General features: G+C 39.7%; 2 protein-coding genes across 4 annotated transcripts in view; one reads left to right on the forward strand and one right to left on the reverse strand.

The window, feature by feature from the left end:
- Positions 1-320: 320 nt before the first annotated feature.
- On the reverse strand, positions 321-10868 carry hpda (4-hydroxyphenylpyruvate dioxygenase a). Its single transcript, XM_089017300.1, has 14 exons — positions 10802-10868; positions 10661-10687; positions 10449-10511; positions 9668-9772; positions 9532-9574; positions 9362-9444; positions 6950-7039; positions 6751-6857; positions 5980-6057; positions 4406-4568; positions 4252-4323; positions 3997-4119; positions 3801-3917; positions 321-730 (listed from the first exon to the last, which is right to left on the reverse strand). The coding sequence occupies exons 1-14, from the start codon at positions 10802-10804 to the stop codon at positions 617-619; spliced, it is 1188 nt and encodes a 395-aa protein (XP_088873426.1). The 5' UTR covers positions 10805-10868; the 3' UTR covers positions 321-616.
- Positions 10869-14440: 3572 nt separating this feature from the next.
- The window catches only part of mtmr4 (myotubularin related protein 4), a 38073-nt gene continuing 25114 nt past the window's right edge, over positions 14441-27399 (forward strand). The window contains exons 1-2 of one of the 3 annotated variants that reach the window (XM_089017188.1): positions 14441-14491; positions 17834-17916. In XM_089017188.1, coding sequence (XP_088873314.1) covers positions 17914-17916 — 3 coding nt within the window. In that variant the 5' untranslated portion in view covers positions 14441-14491; positions 17834-17913. Of the gene's footprint in view, positions 14492-15711; positions 15858-17833; positions 17917-22447; positions 23039-27399 lie in introns of those variants that run through there. The other 2 variants (XM_089017189.1, XM_089017187.1) reach the window with 2 other exon arrangements.

Raw genomic sequence — 27399 nt, forward strand, 5'->3', positions numbered from 1 at the left:
TGCAGTGAAATATATGTAACATAAACCCGCCCCCTCCGTGCACCTGCTGGGTGAGATGCCTGCTCCTAGTGCCCGCCACAGGATACACATTAAATTTTTAATGTTTTTTTTTCTGCTGGTTTATTCCTCCATCGGTGAAAAAAGCAAACTCCAGTCCTAATTGTATTTCAACTGGAAGAATAATTAATAGCTGTGACTTATGGTACCCAAAGCACCACCAACTTTTTTTTAATATGACTGAAATTGAATCATTGCTTGAAAAATGAGTGAAGTCGTTCTTTGAATGTGCCATATCTCTGATCAGAAAAAACAAGTATTGCAGCAGTTGTATTGATTTTATTCATTGCTTAATTACCTCGATTGATATCGGTAAATAAAGACATAAATCCAATGAATGCATTTACTGTGTAATTGTGGGACGCATAACATCTACTGGACACATGGGGAGCTCCAATTTTGTTAATATATTGGCTGATTGTCAAAGTATTCCTTTCGTGTTTAACTGTCTTATTGTATTTAGCTATCCAGTCACGCCAAATGCTTGGAGACAGCCAGCACTCCGCACATGACTTGATGGATGTCGCTCGTTGCTTTTCAGCTGTGTCACTAAACAGAATCAATAGAAGGCCTGGTCCTGGCCCTTAGCTGTCACCACGGTCAGGTTGCCTCGGGCGTCTTGGTCCATCTCGATGGCTTCAAAGAGGGATTTGAAATTTCCTGCCCCAAAGCCCTAGAGAGAGAGAGAGAACACATGCACGTAGCTGAGTAATCGACATAACATTGATGTGCAATCTTCTAAAGACATTAAACATGTCAGCATTTTCGGAGCTCATCACAGGCTCTCGTGTTGATGATCGATTACGATCATTGTGTCGTTGTCTGCAGACATGGCGAGACACTCAGGAGGGCCTTGGGCTAGGTCTGAGGCGGCATGTGCAACCCAAAACAAGGAGCCAAACCCCAGTTGTGATGAGGGGAGCCTTTTAATCTGTGTGTAAGTGTGTGTGATCGATTTACTGAACTTGCTGCTCGCTGTGGGTGGGAGCCAGAAACAGGTGTTCAGCCTGCCCAGCTTCTTTTTAATAGCTTTGAAATTTTGAAGCTACAGGTGTTAATCACTGTCTGTTATGCTACTGAACAAAAGTTTCAAAACTTGATCTCTTTGTCAACCAGTCAAAGGACAACTTAAAAAGTTGAAACATAAGCTTTTGATTGAGGGAAAGAAGAATTTGATGTGCTACATTTGGCTCCCATTGAATGGTTGGTGCCCATGGTGTTCCTAAAGCCACAAGATTTTGTTTTTCTCTTCATTTTTTGCAAATGAATAAGGTGTCAGGTGGTGAGCGTCACAATCTTCCACTTGAGGCTTTGACACACGTTAAGCTTTCGTTGTAAATTATGGCAAAAATAAGATAAACTATTTCACTTCCAGGCAGGAACTACAGAATACTGAGTTTCAGGACTAAACCAACATTCAGTGCAGCATACAAAAAATATTCAACTCTCTTCTTTCATCAGAAAACAAAAGTTAATTCCTAAGTTATATGGGTCTGGCGTATTCTGAGCTTGAAATGGGGGTGACGGGAGAAAATACAATACAATACAGTGAGACCTTGGCTTATGAATTTAATTGGTTCCCAGACAGAGTGTGTAAGGCGAAAAGTGTGTATCTCCCCAAAAAATCCCGTAGGAAACCGTTAAAATGAGAATAATCCGTTCCCAGGTCTCCATAAAATATAATTTTAAAACTACACACAACATACCTCATTCTATGTATTTATAATAATTGTAGTATTGTATTGTAATGAAAGAAATACACTGAACTGTATAATACAGTCACTTTGTTTACATTTGTGATGGTCGTTGAAGGCTCTTAATTGACAAAGGTTGCTTTCTGACTTGTAAGGTCTTACGAAATTGAGGCATCACATTATCATTCATCATGTTGATGATTCTCATAGCCACAGTTTTTCTGGATGGAACTGTTCAATAAAAGCCTGCACCTCATTCTACTTAGCAAATCAAATCCTGTGTTGATGACCTCATTATGGTCAGCAACAAGCTCGTCAATATCATCTGCATCCACTTCTGTCCAATGGAAACAATATCGTCCAAAACAACAGAGTCATGAGGATCAAATCCTTCAAAGTCCCTCTCAAGGATGCATGCGGGCCACAAATTCTTCCATGCTGCTTTCAAGGATCGAAGGGTAACATCACGCCAATCCTTTTCTATCAGCTGAACACAATGATACACATTGAAATGGACTTAGCATATCCGCTAAGCGGCTAAATCAGACAATCGCACACCTCGTTCGTGTTTCTCAATGATCTTCTACTCGACTCTAATTTTGTTTTATGTCTTCTTCGGCTGAACACGAGCCTGTGGTGTCTTTTACGGTCCCCAAAAAAAGCAAAAATATCTCTAAAAAAACATTGGAGGCGATCGACGTGTGTGTGTGTGTGTGTGTGTGTGTCTCTCTCTCTCTCTCTCTCCCTCTCTCTCTCTCTCTCTCTCTCTCTCTCTCTCTCTCTCTCTCTCTCTCTCTCTCTCTCTCTCTCTCTCTCTCTCTCTCTCTCTCTCTCTCTCTCTCTCTCTCTCTCTCTCTCTCTCTCTCTCTCTCTCTCTCTCTCTCTCTCTCTCTCAGAGAAAGAGGGTGTGGAAAGGTAGGCCGGCTTTCGCTAACTAACTTATTCTGTTCAAGACCTGGCTTCCTGCTGATTTATCCATCGTCTGTCAAACATTTATTTCCCATGAGAAACCATTAAAAATGATAATAATCCGTTTCCAGGTCCACATAAAACATAATTTTCTAATAAATAATGGGTTGAAAGTGATCGTTCGTCCCTGGTCCATGGCTTCTCAGGGTGTTGATGGCAGAGGATGGTTAAAACGGCAGGAAGCCAGGTGTTGAACAGAATAAAATAGTTTAATCTTGTAGACAGCAGGGCATCGTGGGGTGTCGGCCGAGGAGGGGCAGAAAGAAAGGAAGGAGGGAGAAGAAGCGGCGAAAGACCGCTGGGAGAGCATTTATAGATCGGACATAATAGGATGTGACGTAATATGATGTGACGTCATGTAAATGAAGACAGGATACGATGTATCGGGAAGCCCAAACGTAAACAAACGATGCAAAAGAGATGTTTAAAGATGTTCGTATAGCGAATTACCCCAACAACTAGTATCAAATACTAGTCTTGGTGCAACACACAACGATTGACCATCGCGTATTTTTGTGTTTTCCTTCTAATTTCGCCATCAACACGGATCAACACAAAGTTTTCAAATCAAAAAAATGACCCAAAATGCATTGTGTGTCACTTTCTCAGACAGGGGCGTTCCTGATGTGACGCCACATCAGGAATCGCCAACTCAAAAACAAGACTTCCTGAATATTCAGTGTGAGTCTTAAAACGTAAAATATAGCTATATCAGTGACGTGCAGTCAGTGGAGGCAGGTGAGGCAGTGCCTCACCTGTCATCATGGAAAGCTGTCATGGAAATATCAAATGAAAAAAATAATTAAACAGTTAGATGTATTTAGTGATTTGAATATTCAGTGTGAATTTTCACATTTAGTACTTAAAATTGCGTCAGTGCCTCAAATATAGCTGAGCTATATGTGGTGGAATCTTTGTAAAATACGGTCAGTGGAAGTCATTTGAAGTGATTTTACAAATTATGGACACAACTTGTCCATAGGCGTTGGTTGTCCTTTAAGTGTTTGCCCAAAACAACGACCTCTGTTTTGTTTTCGTCAAGTTAAAGGAAATTCATTTGTCAAGTGGTTTCACACTTACAAAGTGGTTGTTCCTCTGGATGACCTCCAGGAAGAGGGTTGGTCTATCCTGTACGGGTTTGGTGAAGATTTGGAGGAGGTAGCCCTTGTCGTCAAAGTCAACTAAGATTTTCAATTCCTTGAAAGGAAATATTGAAGTCCGAATATTAGAGGGGGCAACAAAATGGAGAATGTGACTCAAATAAGCATCTCCTCACCTGCAGACGGTTGAGGTCCTCCTTCACTTTTATCTTGGCAATTTGGAGCTTCTCCCTCAGGGTGTCATAGTATGTGTCAGGTGCTGAGAGGAACTCCATCCCTCGGGCGCGCAAGTTCACAATCTTTTAGTGAGGTGACAAGAGGAAAAATAAAAGAGGGAGATGGGTGGGGACGGAGGTCAGTAACATGTCTGTACTTGTCGATTTTAGAAGTTGATGTGTTGTTGGTTGACTGGAATTTTGGTGATCACTCACTGCTTGAATGATGTTTGATGTATTGAGGGCAATATGCTGAACCCCCGGTCCCCCGTTATAGTCCACATATTCCTGTGTGTACACAACAAAAGCAAGAATATCAAACTGTTGTTGAAAGATGTGATGCGGCTAGCATGATAGTTTCATGTCCTACTTGTATTTGTGATTTCTTTTTCCCAACTGCCGGTTCGTTGATGGGCATCTTAATTGTTTCTTCATAGTTGGTGACCACGATTGACCTGAGTGAACTATACTGCGTGTGAATCTGCTTGTCATCGATGGACCAAAACCGATGGAACATCAAACACTTCTGATACCTATGTGGTGGAAGGTGAAAATAAAGCATGTCACGTTCAAGGTACTATCGAGTGCACACCGGTTGAATTCATGCCAAATTATTTGGATTCCTATAGCACCAAAATGTGTTTCAAATTGCAGAGTTTGATGCACTCTGTAACCTGGTAACAAGATAAGCTGTCCACTGTAGTAGCCGCTGTCTTTGAAAGGGTTAAGAGACCTCAAAAAAACTGTCCCAAGCAGTGGTGGGCTGTCACGGCCTGCAAGGCCTTCTCTGCTAGACTTAAAATATCTGAATCACAGACTATTGTGAATTGTATTTTGTCCATGAATACTTATTTAATAATTCCAAATTGCCTTTCAGCTTCCTTTCAAAGCTTTTCCTCTGCTGTGCTGCTTTCAGATGTTTGTTTTCATATTTAAGCATTTAAACCAATCACATTTCAGCCATTATTTGTTCCCAGAGTCAGAAATCTACCTGGACGCCTTCACAATCAGTTCCCTAGGCCCTGTCAAATCAAATGTGTCGATCAAACCGATGCGCTAACCAATCAGAGTTCGAGTTGAGAACCCAAGGCCTGCTGAAAGGATCTGGAAACGTCAGAATTTTCGCAAACTATGATTGGCCAGTTACTAGCCAATCATCTTATCACTAGCCGCTATTGAAGGGTATACTGGCTACAGCTAGGACACTGTATCTTTATCGAGCTGCCTAATCAAATATATTGTTGTGTTGGTTCAATAGTGGTTTTGTCAACCCACAATGGCTGAAGGAGGAGAAGAAATTGATTTGGTTGCAGATATACTGTTAAACATTTTCAAGACGGCCTTTTCAAGAATAGATGGACATCATTAAGAAAGGTTGGGCAGCTCTGAAGCTATCAAAAAATAGCAAATAATATTGCAATTTTATGAGGTTATCATGAATCCACACGTTCATCGTGAAAATTCGAACAGTTTAATGACAATATTTTTTTAGGTTTCTTCAAGTCACAAGTTATTTCCTGGCCAACGACACCCTAAACTGGATGTGTAGGAATATCACGCCACACTCGCAGCTGATTTATTCAGACGTAGCACTACTGAAGGCCTAGGAGTGACATGAACAGCCAGCCACTGGTTTCGAGGATAATTTGTGATTTCATGCATGATAGTTTTGTGGTAGCACTGCTGGCTACAGAAAAACTAAGTGAAATGAGGAAGGGAAAACACGTAATTATGAAGGCTCATCCTGCAGAATGCAAAAGGCTGTAAAATGCAATTGAAACCAAATCAACAAAAAGTTTATGGTGCCTTGGTGAAATCAATGTTATATCTTGTTATCTAATTCCATGCACCAGAGGTGGCGCGGCCATCTGCAAAATGTTTAAATGTCCTTTGGACAGAGCTGTGTCAACTGTGTGCGGACGTGCTGTCAAGCATGAGTCTTACCAGTCTGATATTGGAACCATTTCGTCATCAGGCTGGTTTCCCACTACGTGATCGATGAAGCGCAAACCTACTTGTGGCCTGCAGATAAAAGAGAAAAAAAAGCACTGCAGAGGTAACTGAAGGATCATTTCTGATTACCGTATATTTTGGTTCATAAAGCCTCTGCCATAGTATTTTGAGTTTCTAAATAATATGACATGAAAATGATAATAATAATGTGTGCCTTCCCCCATATTTAGTCAAGCCTGTATAACATTTGCGCTTCAATGTCGCACCATAGTCTCGATACCGCCCTTCTGATTAAATAAACGTGTGTCCGTTGTGTGGATACACTCGTGATCAAGCATTTGTCTGTAAATCATGTGTGTCCGGAATATTCCACACGCAGAGGAAAGAGTGCCTCTCTCCTCCAACAATTGGTGACCCTGACGTGATATCAGACTGAGGTTTCGGTCAACAGTTCTTTAGATTAGCAAGCGTTTGTTCGGAACCTACTTTTTGAATCCGTACAATGCTAAGATAACTGAACAACCAATGAAGTTGAGGGAATCGATTCTTAGGGATCACTTCAAATCAAGAGGGCAAGCATGCCAATCAGGTGTCATCGTGTGACTGATGACCAAAAAAAAATCTTGCACCAAATATGATATCTATTCATTTAAATTGGGGCTGTGAATGAACTTTTGAGCAGGTGTCACCAACATTCTGATATTTCATAAATGATTTTGCATTCCATGTCAAATGTTAAAAATGTCACTTGGAAATACTCACAATTTGGCTAAGAGTGGATCCCTAAACAAGGGTTCTTTGTAGCCAGGCAGGAAAAGGCCTTTGTACGGCCCCAGGTACTCAATAAACGTGTGTGTTGTATCTCCATACTGCAGACAGAACGTGAGAGTTATTCATATGGCATATTTTAATTCTATGAGTGCATCCAATTGCATTTCAGTGTGTGCGGGTGTTTACGCACCGTCTGCACCACAGCATACTTGACCCTGCCGTGGACGTCCTCCTCCACCCAGGGATCCTTCACAATGACAGCTCCTCGCTGCTTGGCCGTCTAACAGTGGAAACGCATGTAACATTTGTCAGTTGGGGTTTGCATCCACTTAACAAGGGCGTTTGGGTGCCCTCCAGTGGTTGGAGAGATCTTAACGTCTCAAGTCACTAACAGTGCCAGGGCACTCGATCGCATTAGAAAAAAAAAAAAACATTTCAAATCTAGTCAAAAATCAAGTTGTTGGGAATCTTGTGCTTGTTTACTTGCAATAAACTAATACACTGGATGTGTATTTAATTCACTGCCAGACGTGCAAAAAAATGTGTCCACTCCAGTGCCAGGGTGTTTGTCATTGTCACTTGAATTCCAGGACACACAGAATATTGAGTTTTAGGACTATGTAAACATTCAATACAGCGTAAAAAAAATCTTTTTTTCATCAGAAAAAAAGAGTTAATTCCTAAATTATATGGGTCTGGACTCTGGAGTTATATGAGCTTGAAATGAGGGTGACTGTCCAAAATACAATGCATCCATATTGCTTTATAAAGCCATTAACTCTCTAAACAGGAACCCAAATAGAACTGTATATAGTGCCTCCATTTGTCTTATGATGATGCTAGTGCAGCGTGTCTACCAGAGACAAATTCCTGGTGTGTTCTACATACTTGGCAATAAAGATGATTGTGATTGTGATTCTGAAAACCCTAACAAATACGGGAATGGCACTCTACGTCACATTTTCAATTCCCAAATAAATTCATGAATGGCTGTGAATGAGTGAAGAATTTCACTGAATTAATATGTATTCCCTGATATTATATATGCTCTGATGTCATGGTTAAAAGACCCCTAAATGACCTCTGGTTTGGAAATGTTGTATTTGAAAGAGGCGAAGGGGGGTCTTTTTGTTGGTTCAAATCTCTGTTTTGACCTTGGATGAGATAACGAGTTCAATCGCGTAACTAAACTTGAACGCTTTCGTGTTTATCCATTTCAACATACTGTTACCAAAGCATAACAAGAAAAGTGCTCATGTGAGGAAAAAACGCTTGAAATAAAATGCAAACTAAAGGTTGTTTTTACTTGAAAATATAGTAAAAACAAGAATTTAAACCCTGATTGGGCAAATTTAAAGCCACATTTTAATCTTAGTGCGTACTTATCTCTTCTAACCTCACTGAAGCAGACACAATATTTACATTTTAGTCTGTGTAAACTTGTGGCTCCTATGAATGTGTTTACATTTACCAAAATCATTGTGCAAAAACAATGACACTTCTAAAGTGGAATTGTGCAAAAACTTCAAAACATTATCTAAACTTGGTTTCGAGCAACTCAGTAAAAGTAATTAATTAATTTAACTTTTTGTTTTTGATGCCATCACTGAAGATAAATGTGATATGATATCCACTAAACGAGAAATTGTTCTACCTTAACTTCCCGACTTAGACATGAAATAATAAAATAAATAAAACATTAATTGAGTTGCGAATTTTGTCCTGGAACGAATTCAATCACGGTGCCAATCCATTAATTTGTCAACCGGATGTTAACATAAATGTCGATGACTAGTTATTAGTATGAACAGTTAAGTTGATAGCCATCAATACACCATGAGGCGTATTGATGGCTATTTTTTTTCCAACCATGGTTAACTCATTCAATGTCATTCCCGAATTTATTCGGTAATTGAAAATATGATATGGAGCGCCATTCCCAAATTTTTGGTTTTTCTTGCTGGGGTGCTGATAACGCGCTGGCCAGACCTCCGGTAATGTTTTTTTATTTCCTTCCGCAGGGGGGCAGCATTTCCCATTTTTCCATGTTAGTGCTTTGTTCCAGCTCCGGCTGTTGTTCAAGCGCTATATAAACCAATATGTACGTATATATTGCATTGTATTTTGGACAGCCGCCCTCATTTTAGATCAAATAACTCCAGACCTATATAATTTAGGAATTAACTCTTTTTTTCTGATGAAAAAAGAGAGTAACGTTTTTTACGCTGCATTGAATGTTTATGTAATCCTAAAATTCAATACTCCTGTCCTGGAAAGTGAGTGACAATGACAAATATCATGGCACTGGAGTGGACAGATTTTTGCACGTCTGGCAGTGAATGAGTTCATCAAACATATTGAAGGGGTGAGTAGTTTTAATTTAGAGTATTTTAGGTTTATTTTTCTTTCTTTAACCCATTTATGAAAGTTTGGAATGTTAAATACAAGTTTTGTAATGTAACAGACAATTGAGTTTGATTCAGTCAACAAGCTTCCTTTGCCTCCAATTAGATTGTTTAGCATTTTCAGATTTTAAAGAATATGCTGTGACTTTTTGGCAGGTGATGTAATTATTAACACTCTCTCATGCACTTAATTTTACCTTGATTAAGTAGTCACAGTCCTCCACTTGGAATGCAATGTCTTTTGCGCCATCTCCGTGCTTCATCAAGTGCGCTCCCATCTCTGACAGGACATGCCATCATGTTAATATTAGGGAAATATTTCATATTTTATCTACGGTTTTCTCATATGCCTTCACAAGCTTCTTGCCTTTGTTTCCAGGATTGAGTGGAGAATCAAATACAAATATGATCTGTTTGGAGTCAAGAACAGAGTCAAAATAAATTGGACATGATTGGACATGCAGTTTAAAATCTGTGATTTCAGAATATTCAAGTTGTTGTACCTTATCTTGCCTGATGACATGTGAAACGACCTCTCGGCTGCCGGTTTCCAATCCCCTGTAGGCCAAAGGCTCAAATCCCATTTTGTCACAGTAGAAGGATGCCGCCTGAAGACGGGACAAAACATCTTTTCAATGAAGGTAATCTCTGCTCAAAAATAATATTGCCAGTGGATAATTTGTGCAGCCTATCTAAAAGAGTACATTTCATTTTTAGTAAGTGGATGAGTAGTGAGTAGCTTGTTTATCTTTTAGCTAAAATGATGAAATGGTCAAGGACTCTAAAGTTGTGAGAGGATATGAATGAAAAAAATATGAGTTTTGATTGTGTTACATGATCTTATTAGACACGTGAAGTAGAATCTTGTGCATGATCATAAAGAATCCTGCTTTGTCTTGCATAACCAGAACAGGGGTCAACTACATGCTGCAAGTGGGAATTAGCTGGGGCTCAATAGCTACCTATGGGTGAGCTTTAAAAAATATCACTCATTGAAAAAATTTGTGTTGATATTGTAAGAAATCTAAATAAATTATTTTTGTTTCAGCAGCAAGAACAACAATCTGCATATTTGCATTTATCCTCTGTTGTTCTTATTATATATTTTAAAATCATACTTATTGGTGGGACAATCATGCTACTATTTCTACTCGTTTTTGCGTTAAAATATTCTGAGGATATTTTTAAACAAACCTTTATAGTTTACATTGTGAAAGACGTAATTTGCATCAACGACAATATTGAACATAATTTTGTTTCAAAAGGCTTCATTTGCATACTGACCTGCTTGGCATTGCCGACCCAGAAGGTGATATGATGAAACCTGACAAATTTTCCTCTTTCATGCTAGAAATGACAGAATAAATGTCTCTTTTTTACATATTTCACTGATATTAACAGTTAGAAAATTTAACATTCACGGTTTCTTTATTGTAAACAATTTATTGTAGAATGTGCAATCAGGCCTTCAAATATCACACCACATGGCAACTTACCTTCTCCCCTTTATCGGTGTAGCTCGTCTAAAGGAAACAAGTATTGTTGATGACATCATCAAAGTTGACAGAGTGGATATTTCCTCTTATTGATTACACTTTGTGTGTCCATCATGTTAATGGCGACTATAATAATCTTACCATGCTGTGCGTGGACCCTCAGTTCAACGGCAGTAACATCCAAATCATTGTCCGTGTCTCTGCTGCTGATATGTACTGACCTGATGGCAATCAGTGATTGGTCATTTCCAATCTACACCCACATGTCCAGTGTCCACCTCCTCTGTGTGTTGCTCTTGTGGATCAAGTTCGAACCCACTCCTCTGTGTTTCATTCACAATCAATTTACACATTTTTCATAAATCGGACATATTCACTTGTGAGTTGAGATAATGAAACGTGGATCAATTTTAATGCACATTGTAAATGTGTTTTTTGCATTACAGTGACTGCAATTGGCAAGCCACCAGTTCAGGGTGTCCCCTGCCTACTGCCCGAAGATAGCTGGGATAGTCTCCTCCGCCTCCCACGACCCAAGCGAGGATTAATTTCTCTTGTCCCATATAGCTCCCAATTAGGCCACAATTATGTTTTCCCCATCGATTCTTATTCAAAATTTTGATTGGATTGGATAGGATTAGCCTTTATCAGTTTTGCAGTGGAGAAATTTACATTTCACAGCAGCTAAGTGATGAAAGTAAGAAGAAAGAAAAGGAAGAAGTAGAAAACAAAATACAGGACCTGCTGTCAAGGTCGCCACTCTCGCGGTGCCATCTTAAAGTCAAAACAACAACAACAAAAACTAAATAACAAGTAAAGTGACACATCACTAAAGACACAGACAGTTATTCAATCTTAAGCACTTGCTGCAGCCTCTTTGTTGTATGAAGCAGTTCTAGATGAAAGAGGACAGGATCAAAGCGGCCTTTTCACGAGTGGATCAGGGACGTCATGGCAAACTGCGCACGTCTACTTATTTATGCCATTGTTAAATACAGCTTCTTTCGATTACTTGCTGCTCGCCTGTTGACTTGTACTTGTAAGAGGGAGTACAGAAAGTAATTCTTACTCTGGCTCCCTATACATTTTAGAGTTCTTTTAAAGATCTTATTATTTATTTTCAAATCTTTAAATAGCCTCACGCCACCTTACCTCTCTTTGCTCATCCACCTGCCTGGCGCCTCAGGTCTGCAGACATGATTCAAAGTACCAAGAACTAAACAGAAGCTCATAGGGGATTTAGCCTTTTTACGTTGCTGGTCCCTCTCTCTGAAATGACCTCCCTCTGAATATTCAACAAGCCCCTCGCTATCCATCTTTAAAACCCGCCTTAAAACTCACTTGTATTTTTTTGTCATTTGATTCAATATGACAGACTTGATCTTAGTTTTACTCTTTTGTGCTTTCTACCATCTTTGATACTGATTTGTTGCTTTATTTTTGTATGTACAGTTGCAGTACTTTGTATGCAGCGATACTCTGTAAATGCAGTTGAGATGAGTTGAGAACTTCGCATACTTAAATTGCTACTTTCTATGCTATTTGTGAGGCCAGTGGTGGGTGGCAATTGGGACTATCGGAAAAAGTCCCCAGTGGCTAGTCATTTCCTGTCACGTTTCGGTTTGCAACCAACGGCTGACACTGTAGGGCCCCTCCGGCTGCTGCACAGGTGTGGGTCGTTTTAATCAGTGACAGTTAAAGGGACTCCCGGAATGACCATTCAGTGTTGGGGCATTGTGTGTTTCCTGTCATGTTTGTGTCATCTTATGTTTTACTCCTGTTGTTGTTGTTGTTTTTTTTTTGCTACTTTGGACCATTCCGTTCTGATGATGTGGTTGTTTGAGATTTTGTTCCTGCTGACTTTATTTATTACAATTTTTCAAATACACCCTGCCCACACTGCCTGCTTTTTTGGGGTTCACCACCTTTCAAATAGTGACATTTCCGACTTACAAAGGTTCAATGTTTTATTTGTTTTTTTTTTTTTTTTTTTTTTTTTTTTTTTTTTTTTTTTTTTTTTGGTTGGCCATCATTTCTATTCATTTTCATCTCCGCTGCGCCATCTTTAAACAAAACAATGACAGATTACCGTTCGACAAATGCAGGATGAATTGTACTATAAATTGGCCTGCAAGTACAATGTCAACAAAGCCATGCATGACAAGTGCAATGACCGTGCATACACCAGGACACAAGCAGCAAGCACATGGCCAACTGAGTGGCTTGGGCTGAGTCCATTTCAAATGCAACAAGAGTTTCATGCAGGCAGCAGCATATGTGCTGTTGTGTGATGGACAATTTCAGAAACTGACTTAAAATGTTTGATTTGTTCTCATTTTTGCTCAAATCAAATTGACTTGGGCTTATCTCCATTTTAGTTTTGATAATGATAAAATTATTATACTTTTGTATTTTTCGGCTGACTGACTGAATACAAGTATTATGTTTGATCAGCATAAAAAAATGATGCTATAATCGGATTTTGTGATTCGGTACCATTGAGTTATACATTTACTTACTTGAAGGTGACAATTGCAGAACTTGTGCAATCCTGTGTACTGTCCTGTACACTGTAAAATGTTTAGCAGACCACAAAAAAAATGAGAATACCTAAAATAATTCCTTGGTGAGACAAACAATAATGTTTGGCCTTGTCCTGATCAAGTTCTGTTAATGTCCACCAGGTGGCAGAGGTATGCCCGTCTTTCAAACCAGCAACTGGTGTCACACGTATTGGGTCTATTTGAGGACCTCATATGGTTAGTGCCAAATCATTATTCGTGTGCATTTCTTCTAAATTGGGGGTGTCAAACTCATGTTTGTGACGGGCAACATTTTTAATTACCGTTTCCTTTGGAGGGCCGTTATGAATTTTGGGAAACAATATAAACGTTTCAGCCCCGCCACATCTGACATACACGGTGCACAACAAATGGATGAATAACTAGTTTTAAAATCAGAAGTCAACTCAACTCTCAACTCAGCTGTATTTTTTCGGATAAAAAAATGTTACTGAGTGAACTCAAACTAGTTTGTTGGCGTGAAGCGTCTTGTGGCTCTGGGCTTGTACCGGTTGGCATTCTAGGACAGTTCCCTTCTGTAAATAACAAAAATAACGCATCATGTGGCATGACAGACGTAATGTATCACAATTTTATCCACCTCAGTATTGGGTATACACTCAGTATTGGGTATACACTTATCTGAAATGAGGAAGCGTGACATTTTTTTCTGTTACTTTTTATCGCAACTATATAGATACATTTTTTTGTTAACCATTACCCCAAATGCTAGTCAATGCCCAGATACACCGCGTCAAGAAGGATAAGAACACGCTTATCACACTTCGATGATAACATTGGCAATTTTTATGTGACATAGTTTCTGCATATCCGGTATTATTTATCGCGCTAACATGAAATTCTGACAAGAATTATAAACCATTTGTGTGCAAAGTGGGCTTATTAAATTTGATTTAAACTTGAATTTCACACATGAGTACGTTTTGGACATCATGTACTGTTTTGTCGTGCGCGTGCCACGCTTGAGTTACAGTGTAGTGTACGGTGGACAAGGGAGTCTGCCGCGCTGTGATTTTTTATTGGTGGATATCCTGCATCTGTTGACACGTGATTGGCTTTGATGTGGGTGTGTATGAGCTGATTGTTCAGTATTGTCGATTATAATTGGCCAGCGTAAATCTTGCATCGCAATTGGGCAAAACGACCTAGTTCTCCCTCTCATGGTTGGCTAATGTGTTTTGTCATCGCACAAGAATGCGGAAGTTGGGTAGTCTACTGAGTCACCGTCGTGTCAGCTGATTCTGTTAGAGTGAGTAACTTGATTTAACTTTTAAAATAAGTCAATTGACCATCAACTTTAGACACGTGTCATTTGTGCAGCTTTTCATGCATGTGTTGGGAGAGTTGAATAAATAGCAGCTTTGAAATTTACGCGTGTATCAAAATCTACATTCCCAGTTAACTCGTACTCGGGGCCGGTAACTAGCTTGATATGCTAACGTTTGCAAACATTTCACCTCAGTCATTTACTTTTGCTTTGTACACTAATCGTCTTTTCTTGCAGTATAGGCGGGTCAGCTGTCCGCCTATACTACAAAAACGGTTTCACTTTCTCTTGACAAGTCCATAACTTCGCATCGTTTTTACACGTTCACACCTGTTGTTTGAGGAATCTGTGGTGAGAGGCACCTGGTCAGTGACGTGAACGTATAACGGAATTTACTGCAATTATCAGGTATAGTGGTGTGAAAAATGAATAAGGAAGACATTTCCACAACTTTCACAGTATGATATTCACTGAACTAAATGGCAGATGCTGCATAATTAACCCGGATATCCATCTTGTTTTATGAATCGTTTTGCTTAGTGTTGTGTCGTGAAATTTCTCGTTTTGCTTAGCGTTGTGTCGTGATTTTTTTTTCTAAACTGACTTAATAGCCTTGGCTGAAAAAAGATTGGGGAACTGCGAAAACAATATTTTATTGAATTAAAAAAATTGATTTATGTCGTTAAGATGGAACAAATACACTTTTCCTCAGTCAATTTCATATTCAGGAAATGTTATTTTAGAAAACAATTATGTATTTAATTTACTAATTTCGTATTGCTGCTGTGAAATGTAAATGTCTCCACTGTGAGACTAATAAAGGCAAATGCAATCCAATCCAGCTATATTCCTATGTGTGTGGAGGGGGGAATCACAATTTGAATGATGGAATGACGAAATGACTAACATGACCACACATGGTGCATTGTTGGTTTTTAAATTGTAATAATGTGAACTAATGTTTCTGCTTGACTGCATATGATACTTTGCTTACAAAAGAGGCATTTCCTGTTGATTATTGAGATATAAATGGAGGTGAGTTGAATGCCCAGCAGTATTGCCTCAGTTACATTGGCAAATCTGGCCCTGAAAGTGTGGGAGGGAAGCCAAAGTAAGTATGAGACACAAGGAGACGGAGGGAGAGAGAGACAGGGAGGTGTGTCATGGCCTGTATTACACCCAGTGTGTGTGTGTGTTTCTGCGTGTGCGTGAGTGTGTGCATGCGTGTATTTCAGAGACTGCAGCGACTGCTACTTTGATAGGCATTGAGATTTTAATTCAAACAATTAAGTTGTCAAACTTTTCTGCAAACACTCTTTGGACAGAAGGATTTTGCTCTTTGTCGAGGGTAAGATATTTATGCTGAGTTTTGATATGTTGGTGAAGCAGTTTATTTTTTTTCCTCTCCGTAGCGCCGTGTGTAGAAGGGGGTGTGTCTGAGGGCAAGCATAGGGAAGTGAGTCGTAAGCTCTGTACTCTCAAAAATGTCGGGTTTAAAGTTGTCCTTGTGCTCGGCATGTGTCTTCCACACACCATCGAGGTCAAGGCACAATACACTAAACAGTGTGAATGTTATGTCTGACTATTTGTGAGTTATGTTATATTCTGGTCAACTGATCTGTTCAGTTCAATGCACTGCCAAACTTTGGACTATTGGGACTTGGTATAATCAACCTTTCCAACGTAAAATCCTTCAAAAAAGTAAATGATTCTTACGGTCACGTATTAAGGGGAAAAAAAATCAAGCCACTGTTAACATTTAAAACTCATGTGTGCTAAATCTAAACGGGACATTTACATAGTTTAATCTATTATAGTATAGTATAATAGTATAGAGTGACATAAAACTAACAAGTCAATCGGCTTCTTTTTGGAAAAAAAATTACACTTCAGTCCCAGTGTTTTTAAACATAGATGGCTGTGTGCAAGATAAGCAGAGCTGCATTGAGTTTCTGTTGGTCATCATTGTAACCAACTTGACCCTTGTTGAGAAGCCTGCACCAATGGCTGGTTTTACACTGCAAGTGCCAAAAGTTGAATGTTTGAAGATGGAGGACATATAGCTTTTGAGGAGGCCATGCATGACAAAAGGTAATGGCTACTACCATGTAATTCTGTAATTACGTGCCAACAGCTTCAGTAATGGCTTACTGAAGACAGAAGGATACACGTCTTCCTACTACAGTAGGTTTGAATTGATTTTACGACTGTTAGTGTCTGTGTTCGATACTTCCCATTTAAGTTTTTGACTTAAACATACATTCCATAAAAATTATAGCACTAAGGCAACTTACGAACAAATCCACCTCACAAACGAACGCGTTCGTAAATTGGGGAACGTCTGTACACTGGACTCGGCTGGCAGACCTGGAACACAGCAGATTTTGATCCACTTTTATACAATAAAATACATTTTGATTTATATAGCGCTTTAACAACAGTTGAAGCTGTAACTACGCGCTTGACATGGACGACTATAATATACAGGAAATAAAGCAGTCACAAAGATAGGAGAAAGCACCAGGGAATTTGAATGATGATGGCCAGCAGTTGCACCAGAAGGATAGCTAACAAACTATCAAAATGGCGGTCAAATTCTGATTTGTAGAAGTCCAATTTTATTCGTTTCAGCCTTAATAGCTCACTGAGCTGAACTCTTGTGAGATGTGCTGAGGTGATGTGTTGACGCCTTCTGTGATGTCATTGTTGTCTGCGGTGCATCTATTTGAATGTGTTGTAAAAATCCACGAAGGTGGTTCAATACTATTTTTTCAGAGGAAATTGTCATCAAATTCTTAATTTATTTACTTAAATAGGTTTCAATGAACAGTTTAATCTTGTTAACTTTGATCAGATTGCCCACACACCTCTGTTTCGAGGTCAGTGTCGCCATTCCAATTGATTATAATCAATATCCATTTATTCAAGTGATTTGCTGGAGCAAGTTGTCATTCGAATGAAGACATCCAGATCAGGGCACCAATCTGTGTGTTGGGTGTGGAATTGTAAGGTGGAATTTTTAATCCCTTGGCTCCAGACCTTAACATGCATTAACCTGCACATTTCTCTGCCGTACTCGATGTTCTCTCTTGAGGTGAACTCGCTCTCCTCTCTAATGACAGCTTTTAGTTTCCAGCAGTCCTATTAACCCTTTAATGTGTTGTAAATTATTTGATTTTAGTGCCAAATTTGATTCTGCATGCTGTTCTTGAAGCCCTTTCTCAATGTAGCCTCCTTGCAATCACATGCACACTCCTCAGCCACCCATGCACAGCATACACCCACTGTATCATAAAGTGTATTTATTTTTTTCCATGTTGGCAGGACTTGTCAGTGGCAAGACCAAGCCCAGTAGACTGGCGGAGAGGGCGGAACAAGGAGCACCCACGCCTACGGTCTTCAGCATGGTAAGCCAATGAGGAGGGTGGTGCGGTTGTTTGTTCCAAATGCTTCTTCTACTTCCCTGTGTTTATTCCGCACATGGAAAAAAAATTCCGGGACGCGCTGCCCTCAAACAGGAAGTGAGTGGCACTCAACTTTCACATGCCCAAACAAAATTAACTGTGTTGTAATATATTCAGCAACAGGCTGTACTCTTGGCGAGATTGTCTTTTTTTTCTTTCAATGCACATTTCCATTTCAGCCTTTCCTCTATTTAGGCAGCGTGTCGACATGACCTCAGTCGGTTCAGCGGAGCGCTCATTGAAGTCGCACAATATTCACAACCTATCCCAGCTGTCTTCGAGCAGTTGGTAGATCCTGAGCTGATTGCCAACCAATCACATAAATGCAATTATACGAATGGACAGACAGATGTTCTCAACATCTTAAACGAATGGACAAATAAATGTGTATTCCAATCTCTTGTGAGTGGGCAGACAGATGTTGGCATCATGTCTTTATGTGAATTGTGGCAGTCACATCATTTTATTCGGCCTGCAAAATAATAATAATAATAATAATAATAATAATAATAATAGTAATAATAATACATTTCATTTATATGTGCCTTTCAAAACTCTCAAGGTCACTTTACAGTCACAGGATCAATTTTTCTGTGGGTGAGCAGCGGCAGCCACACGCGCCAGCGTTCACTCAACCCGGTAGTAACTCAAATAGAATAGTAAGACAAATATATAGAAAGCTAGCCAGCAAATCAAGCATGTCAAGTTCCATGATGCTTGCTATAGTCCGAACCAAAATTTCAAATTGTCGAATATAAACCACAATAGCATTATTTTGGACTTTAGATTTTAAAAAATAGTTATTCATTAATTTGTTGTGTGTTTTGTATGTAATATCAGAATCAGAAAGCCTTTAATAGTCCCACAAGGCTTTCTGAATCTGGTCTTACATATGTGTAGGACATGAAACTAATGGTTTCCCCAAATTCATAACGGCCCTGGAAACTGTAATTACAATGTGGCAAAAATGAGCTTGACACCCCTGTTCTTGATGATTGAAAAAACTAAGAAAAATAATCATATTCCTTGTCATATGCGAGGCACCTCGTTGCAGTACTTCCATTGCAAATATGTTTCCCGTAATATTTGTTAATTCACCACCGGCAGTAGCAAATATGGAAGGATTCAAGGGTCACAGTAAGAAAACAAAAGTGAAAAACTACTTTCAGTAGGGATGATTAAATACGTATGATTTTGAGTACATGTTCCCAATTTCCTCTTTGAAAGGAAAAGCATCATCAAAAGATAAAGCCAATGTCCTTGCCCTCTTTCTCAGGCAGTGCGTCAAGTGAGAGCTAATGGTAGCCAGATGAGGCACAAATTATTTAAAAAGACTCATAGGCATAGCTTTTATCCAATGCAAAACGGGGAGGTATGAGAGGAGAATATGTGTCCCAAAGTTCCGGTCAACTGAATGGAGAGAATGCAAACGTGGCGGGCCGCCCAGCGCTTTGCTTTGATGGGGCACACAATCAAGCAGTTGGTTTAATTGACGGCGCGGCTGATTGGCAAATAATGTGTCCGCCCGGGCATGTAAATGAGGGAGCATGGACTTTAGTGTGTCCGGGGTGAGACCTTTCCTGACATCCAGTTTTCAATAGTTCTCAAACGGAATGCTACACCATCCTATACATTCGTAGTGTGCACTTCAAGTGGGTTTGGGAATTGGAAAACAATTTTGGAAGCCTTCTTTTATATATTCTAGATCAAACATAAACAGTGTAAGATCTACAAACCACTTTAGTGTCACTAATTATGATAATTTCCCTTCTCAATTGTCTTGGGTCGTGTTCTTTCAGGTGGGATTAGATGGCATTTTGCTCCATTTGGTAATAGGATCCTTTTAATCCCGTTTTGTGAAGCAGCGATTAATTGCTCTCAGCGTTCTCACCGAAACAATCAAGGAAGTATTGAGTTCAGATTGTTTTCCACTCGTGCTGCCGTATTGTAAATTGCCAGAAGGGAAGCTAGGACAATGATGTTCCTTTGTTCTGCCTCGAGAGTTATAATGTGCTGTACGGTAATGCTATCCCTAACCGCTTCATAGGACAGGCTACTGTTGATGGGAGTTTGTTTTGCCGGCCTACATGAGTCGCCTGTATGTGCTATATGTTTTTGTCCACCCATACTTACCGGTAATTATCGGTCTTCTACAAACTAATAGGACCGTTTGATTAGTTTTCGTGGAATCAAACTGACAGGCAATGCGCCCCAGCAAAACTTTCTTGGTAGAGGTAATATGTTACCAGGAATTGTCCTTCCAGTTAATGACGCTAACATCCTGTATTTTTGTCCTTGAATACTCGACTACAATTTTGATCATATTAAGGTCATTGCAGCTCTTTGCGTCTGACAGGTTCGGCAATTATTGTCGCAGCCAACCTAATTTATGGGAAAAAGTTACGTATTGTGGCTTTATATTGTAAATGTTTTGCAGAGGGGCCTTCAGATACATGACAGTAGTCGATGGCGGTGCCAAAACCTAATCCAGAAAGCTGTCCTGCTTTCCGAAACTCAGACATGGAAAACGGGAGAACAAATTTGCTATTCACTTTCTCACCGGATTTATCTTTATGTGCCCTATGATTGGCTGATGAACAGTTGAGGATGTGCCCCGCCTATCAATCAGTTGAAATAGGCTCCAGTTCACCCTGAGGAAGAGTAGGATAGCAAAAAAACTGGATGGTTCCCTGGATAGACGATCCTGCAAAGATAATTGCCTTCAAAATAGAGCCGCCTAACTTTTAGATATACAGTACATGTGGAAAACAGAAAATCATGTCTCATTTTGTTTCTGAGGGTTGTTAGCATGCATTATATTAGAATGAACAATCTTGGCCTGAGGAAAAGTCTTGTGTTTTGGGCAGCGTATGATCTGACCATATCCAGTGACTATGGATGTTGTTTCACATATTCTTAACTGGGAGCACTCGACTGAAATATCATTTTCCTCCTGCTACCTACCTAAGTGCAAAACATCGGCTGAGTTAAAGGACAACCGACGTCACTTTTTTGTTTCTTAACTGACATCAGAAAACCGTTTTATAGCATCTAAAATACCCAAAACACGCAGTATGATATTTTTAGTCAAATGCAAAACACCAATAAAAATGACTTAGTGTCCAAAATCTGCAAAAAAATTGAGCTGCGAATTGGGCATTTTCAGAAAGTCCCGCCCCCAGTTCGTGACATCACGCCAAGACGCCTTCCATTGCTGGAGAATCAAAACAATGTCTTCAGATTCGGAGAATATGCTTTCTTGTTACACATCCAGTTATGAATATGATTCAAATAGTTCTGAAGAGGAAAGCATACATGTTTGCAATCGATTAAAGAATTTATTCCGTGCCATTATGAGGCAACATTGAGGGGAAATGTCTCACAGAAAAAGAGGCACAAAATGGCGACCTCTTGTGGCCAGCTCCGTTTCCACAGGCTGATAAATTCCTTATATGGAGCTTGGACGCCCTCTTCTGGTGGCTTTTGGGTGCAACATGAGGTCCCCAGACCAAACAAGTACAGCAAAATACATTGACGTGATGGAAGGACCGCTACAATGCGTTTTTTTTTTTTTTTGGTCAGGGGCGTTCCTTTAGTGACGTCACGTACGGACTCGTCACCAACTCAAAAACAAGCCTTCCTGAATATTCAGCGCGAGTCTTAAAACTTAAATATAGCTATATGTGGTGGAATCTGATTAAAATACGCTCAGTAGAAATCATTTGAAGCCATTCTACAAATTATGGACGCAACTTGTCCGGAGACGTCGATTGTCCTTTAAAGCTTAATTTAATATTTGTGTTGACAACAGCAAAGCTATCCCATTTTGCCTGTCCTGTACACATTTTGTGCAAACAATATAATACATGTATGATGGTGCATATGTCCTGTGTGTTAAATAATGTCGGGTCATACAATTGATGGCGCGTAGATGTCACGACTGCCAGTGACTGATGATGCGGGTCTCCCCCTGTGTGCTATTGAAATATTATGACCTTCCGAACAGGAATATGCTGTGGCTGAATGCAATAGACTCCTTGTCAGCCACAATTCTTCGTTAGCAAAGGGACAGCAAGATGAGGTGTTTGGAGAATGCTGTGTCACTGGAGTTCTCCGCATAGTCACTTTCCACACCAACCCCTCCCCTTCATATCCACTGCAATGCATTTTTTTTTGTTCCTTTGCCGCCTCCCAAATCACATGCTATCAAATGATATCAGGTTGTCCAACCAGAGGGATCAATTTATGAGGGTGGGCTTTTGTCTTCTTTTTTGTGACGCACTGCTTCGACTAACAGCTGTATGCTTCATTATCAAGTCAGTGTGTCGAATGGCGTATGCACATGAGCGTGCTTCTGTGCGCCGGCGCTAGTGTGCGCTGTACCTTGCTTTGTTGCTGAGGGAGCGGCATATTTATGAGATGTCGGTGAAGGGTGAACAAGGAGAGAGTGGGGGAGGAGTAAAGAGATGAGAGGGAGACTAGAGGAGAAATGTGAGCGTGTGAATATGAGAGAAGGATGTTGATTCGAATGCAAAGGGCGGAGCTTGGCTGGCATCTCGTTCTGCCTTACCATCTCTCTCGCGCCTCAATTTCTTCCCCCTCCTCCTTACACTTACTACAGCACGGAGCGCATCTATCTGCAGTTATCTCAATGCTTTCGCTTTCCCCTCAGCGCTGCTGATCCAGTGGACTTCTACCCTTTTTTCTTTTTGTATCTTTACGGACCATTGTGCCACTCTTTCAACCCTTTTACAAAAGGGCCCATCTTGTCACATGGATATAGGGGTGTGTGGTGTGGTATGATGAAGCCCTGATTTAAGACTGGTGCGTAGTCTTGGATAAGTGGTAAATTAGGTGAGGAGGGGACTGACAGAAAAGTAAGTGGAGGGATTTGTGGTGGAAGACGAGTAAAGAGGATCCGCTTGGGAAGAGGAATGATGGTGCCGGCTCCTCGTGCAACGGTCGTGCTGCTCCTCCATAGGTTGCGTGTCATCCCAGCACAGCACCACGTCACCTCGACATGAGCGTTGCAGGAAGAGCATCCTGCTCCATGCTCAGTTGCTTTGTAAGTCCATAGGCATTTATTTGTTCATCACATTTTTAATAAAATACTTTGCTTTTTATATATTTTTTCTCAACGCTCACCTCACCCTAACTTGCTAGTGGCCTGCCTGCCAATCACTGATAGAATTGGGGGGGGGGGGGGTTGATGTTCCTCGATACACGTGAGCGCTGCAGTTATTGAGTAACCATGACAGACTCCATCTACAAGTGTCAAAATTGTCATGAAAAGGTGATGATTAAAAACCTTATTTTATTAAAAGTTTTCATGCTTCAACTTTCTATGTGTGGGGGTTTTGAGCTGTCTGCCCTGTTAATCCTGATTGGTTGTCAGAAGGGAAGGCCAGTGGTTAAAATGTGTGTTGTTTCGATCAAAAGGGTAGAGTTTTCAGCCAGGGTCCCCGTGTACTTTTGCTGCAGTACAAAACAAGAGTTTCGAGTGTCAGGATGTAGCAACCTATACAGATGGTTCCCTGTGTTTCCATCTTCGGTCCTGATGGTGATAAAGATCCTTAGCTTTTTACATTGAAAATAAATGTGTGTTGAAATTATTGAATTTTATTTTCAGTGGTTGCACAAATTAAGATTATCTGCATTCGTGTACAGTTTACAAGTTGATTGTACTCTGCTTCAAACCTTTTTTAATAGATTCTCCATCTACTTAAAAATATATGGATCCAGGTTACTTTAATTTGTGAACGTTATTGTTACAATTAAATAAAGTACATTAGACAAACGTATTTTTTTTCGGTGTATGGCATCATGGCGCCCCCTGTGCAGTTGCCTCTACAGCAGCTCCTAACCCTTTTTAAATGACTTTCCATTGTACTATGTTGTTTATTTTTGTAAATGTCCCCATTGTGGAACTATTAAAGGCTTTCTGATTCTGAACAAGACTCTTGCACCTATGTGGCGTTTAATTGTCTGTTGCACTGCTAGTTAGTCCCTGGCTATTTGTTTTGTGTGACTTCAAGTTTTTTTTTGATTCTTTATCTTATACTTACTACAAAAAGCATCAATGTGTTTTATTTTCAATTTTAGAGGGGGGAGGGGAACTTGTCCTTGGAGTGCCTGTCTAACCATCACATTTGCCTATTTTTCAAAATGTGACCAGGCCGTTATTGGTTTTGCCAAGATGTGACATCACAATTTGTCAGTGCAGCTGTTAGCAATAAGTACAATGTACAACTGTCTCCACGAGTGATTATGTTTTATTGTCTTTTCGAGTTGCTTTATTTCCCAACATTCTGGGCTCTGCTCCCACAAGGGGAAGAAGCTCTCGTCGCAAGGCGTCACCTCCACGCTACTCACTATTGCATGAGGCATGACTAAGGCTGGTTAATAAGAGTTAGGTTAGTGTACATGTGTCAAAGTCAAGTCCCGGGGGCAAAATCCGTCCCGCCACATCATTTTTTTCGGCCCGCGAAAGCAAATCAAACTTGTGAAATTCCATGATGCTTGCTAACATTAAAATACTAACCACAATGTCATATTTTTGGATGTCAACCACAATAACAGTCATTAATCTTGACTTTAGATTTGAAAACTAGTTATTAATTAATTTGTTGTGCGCTCTATATGTAATATGTGGAGGGGATTAAACATTGTAATGGCTTCCCCAAATTCATAATGGCCCTCGAGAAGAAACCATAACTACAATGTGGCCCGCGACAAAAAAAAATAACTTTGACACCCCTGGGTTAGGGTAACTCAGTGGTCCTCTCCTTCTCGGTCCTATGTGTTTTTAAATGAATGCATGACACGGACCTGTTATGACAATACCTGGGAAATCTTAAAAATATACTCTTATAAATGTATATATAATACAGTCACTTTTTGTCACTGTCCAATTAAAAACTGACTTTGCCATGCTCATTCACATGCATTTTTCCATAAATTGGCACTTGTAATGACTGAAAAGTCATTTTAATTTCAAAAGAGTTCATTAGAATATGATGTAACGTTAATTTGCTGCCAAGTCAAACTGTTGCTTCATTAAAGTAAAAATAAAATACTGTAGAGGAAAAGTTTGAAAGAGACTGTGTAAAATGTTTTTAATTTATTTTTATTGTTCATTCACTCATTCAAAAACCTTTACTTTCAACAATATGAAAAGAAAGTATGTTTTCACTTCAGCATGCATTTCTTTAAAACAAGCATAGTAGTTGGTCATTTATATTGCATTTTGAGAAACGACCTTGTAGGAGTTAGAGCCCATGTTTCGCCACCATCTTTCTGCTACAGAAAGAAGACAAATTTTGCCAATTTACTAAATTTACTATGCAACAAAGAAAAAAAAAAGAGTTCTGGTTGTCGGATTGCGATGTGTGATCCCTTTGTGGAACAATCGTAATCGCTGGTGCTCAACATTAATCCAGACTAATGGCTATACCTTTGTTTTAATTAATAGACTTCATCGTTTGCCTTGTTTAAAGAAATCATTGCTTTGTCTCTGTCACATATAGGCAACCACTCATGCTGAGTCATCAGTTCTTCTTCTGCATCACTGGCAGTATAATTTATATCCGTGCCCTTCTAAATGGATGAACACTGTCTGTACTCTCGTGAAATTAGGATGTAGCATATTGCTCTCACAGTAGCAACACTTCTAGTCCGATTGCTGCTATAAAACGCCCCCATTCGTGTTTTTTACAACATGCTTTCAAGACCAAAAAGAACTATGGAGACTATTTTCATTGAGTTGTTGAAAATGTTTTATAGGCTGATGGGCGTCAGCTAAATGTAATAAGGATCCAAGTATAGCCAAATGTAAGGAATTTATTTTCATTGCAGTGGTTACAATCCAACAACAATGCAGTCTGTCATTTGAGAAGTAAAGTGCATAACGTCCCTTGTTATTTCAATGGTGGTATGGAGGGGAGACCTGGCATGCTTGTCTTCTGTGTGTGCTTTAATCTTCTAAGATGCAAAGTTCAAATATTTACTTCAACTGGCCGAGATCTCGAAATTATGTGAATGGTTGTTTTGTTTACCTGGCCCTTCAGAATGACTGCCGTCCAGTCGGGGGTATACTCCAAGTAAAATGCTTCTTGACGACCACATGAGCACATGTGACATTGAATGAATGAATGAATGGAATTAGGTCATACAAAATTCTGTGTCTTTCTTCATAGTTTGATCCTCAACTTTTGTTTAAGATTAATTTCTTTTATCCTACTTTTTGGAACTGTGGTCTCCGGTTTTCTCGGGTCTGAAATGTAATTCACATTGTGAGACCTTAGTTGGACAGAACATTCAGTATGCTGTGATCTATAAAATATTTATTCTGCATGAGAAGGGATGGGCAGGGTGGTGCATTTGGAAAAAATTGTCATGCTCTGCCTTGACCTGTTGAGTCTGCAACACAGCCTGGCTCTTAAGAATATGGTTTTCCGATTGGTCTTCAAGACATGGTACTCTATTTCATTTTTCCTATCTTCTTTTTCCCGTCATCTGCACTCGATGACCACGACTCCTTATATCTTGGGAACTGTGCCAAACCCTTGTTTCCCTTATTTATGAACACAGCAGTATTTTAGAAGTATGCAGTTGCAAATTGTACGTTCAGAATGTAACATTGGTATCTGATGGTGGAACTCTAATCTGCTCACAACACCTAACTCTGATTTAGTAATCTTTTGATTAAGGAGAGATTATTTTTTTTCTCTAAATAATTTCAAATCAAGCAGTCGCTGTTGCTATGACAACAAGACTCTTATTCTTGTTGCAGCCCTGGCCTTTGTTTCTCAATCTCACCCTGCTACCTTGTGTCTGCACAGATTATTTGATTTTCAAGTTTTTGGTACATGAATCTCTTTACTGATCTGCTCTGTCCGGAGTATAGTTGTAATTTATCACTGTTATCAGATTCTCAAGATATTAAATCTACTCTTAACTTTACCGTTGATATTTGAAGAGAGACATTTGCTCAGATACATGTTCTTCTCATATTCAGTTCTTTTATTGGTGCTTGGAACAAGGTGGCAGGGAGGGGGTTGCAGGCTAACAACAGTGACGAGGCAAAAAATATATATACGTATATTGAGCCAGCTGTGCTCCATGTTGGGGAGGTAGGGACGTCTCTTCTTTAATCTTGTCAAACCGAGGCACCTTGCATCTGACTTTGTTGTTCTCTGTTAGTGATGGCAAGATAGGTTTCAATGTCACTGACTCTTGATGTTTTCATTTTTTGACTTAGCTGCCACCATGACATGTCTTTTGTATTTAATGTTTAAGACCAACATAATGAAGATCATGTTCCACTAGTAGAGTAAAAACCATTTACACACATTTTAGCATTAACATACGCCTCAGACTGCCACATTAGGCTATGGCATCATAAGGTAATTGTATCCCAAAATAAGA

The sequence above is a fragment of the Hippocampus bargibanti genome, linkage group LG16 (genome assembly GCF_051943395.1).
Source record: "Hippocampus bargibanti isolate YZ-2025 linkage group LG16, ASM5194339v1, whole genome shotgun sequence".
Lineage (NCBI taxonomy): Eukaryota > Metazoa > Chordata > Actinopteri > Syngnathiformes > Syngnathidae > Hippocampus > Hippocampus bargibanti.

Bases quoted from the DNA above. Each gene is read 5' to 3' on its own strand.
- hpda (XM_089017300.1), bottom strand. The intron at 9,773-10,448 runs GTCAGTATGCAA...TCCCGTCTTCAG, and splicing joins GGGTCGGCAATGCCAAGCAG to GCGGCATCCTTCTACTGTGA. The intron at 731-3,800 runs GTAAGTGTGAAA...CTCTCTCTCTAG, and splicing joins TCCAGAGGAACAACCACTTT to GGCTTTGGGGCAGGAAATTT.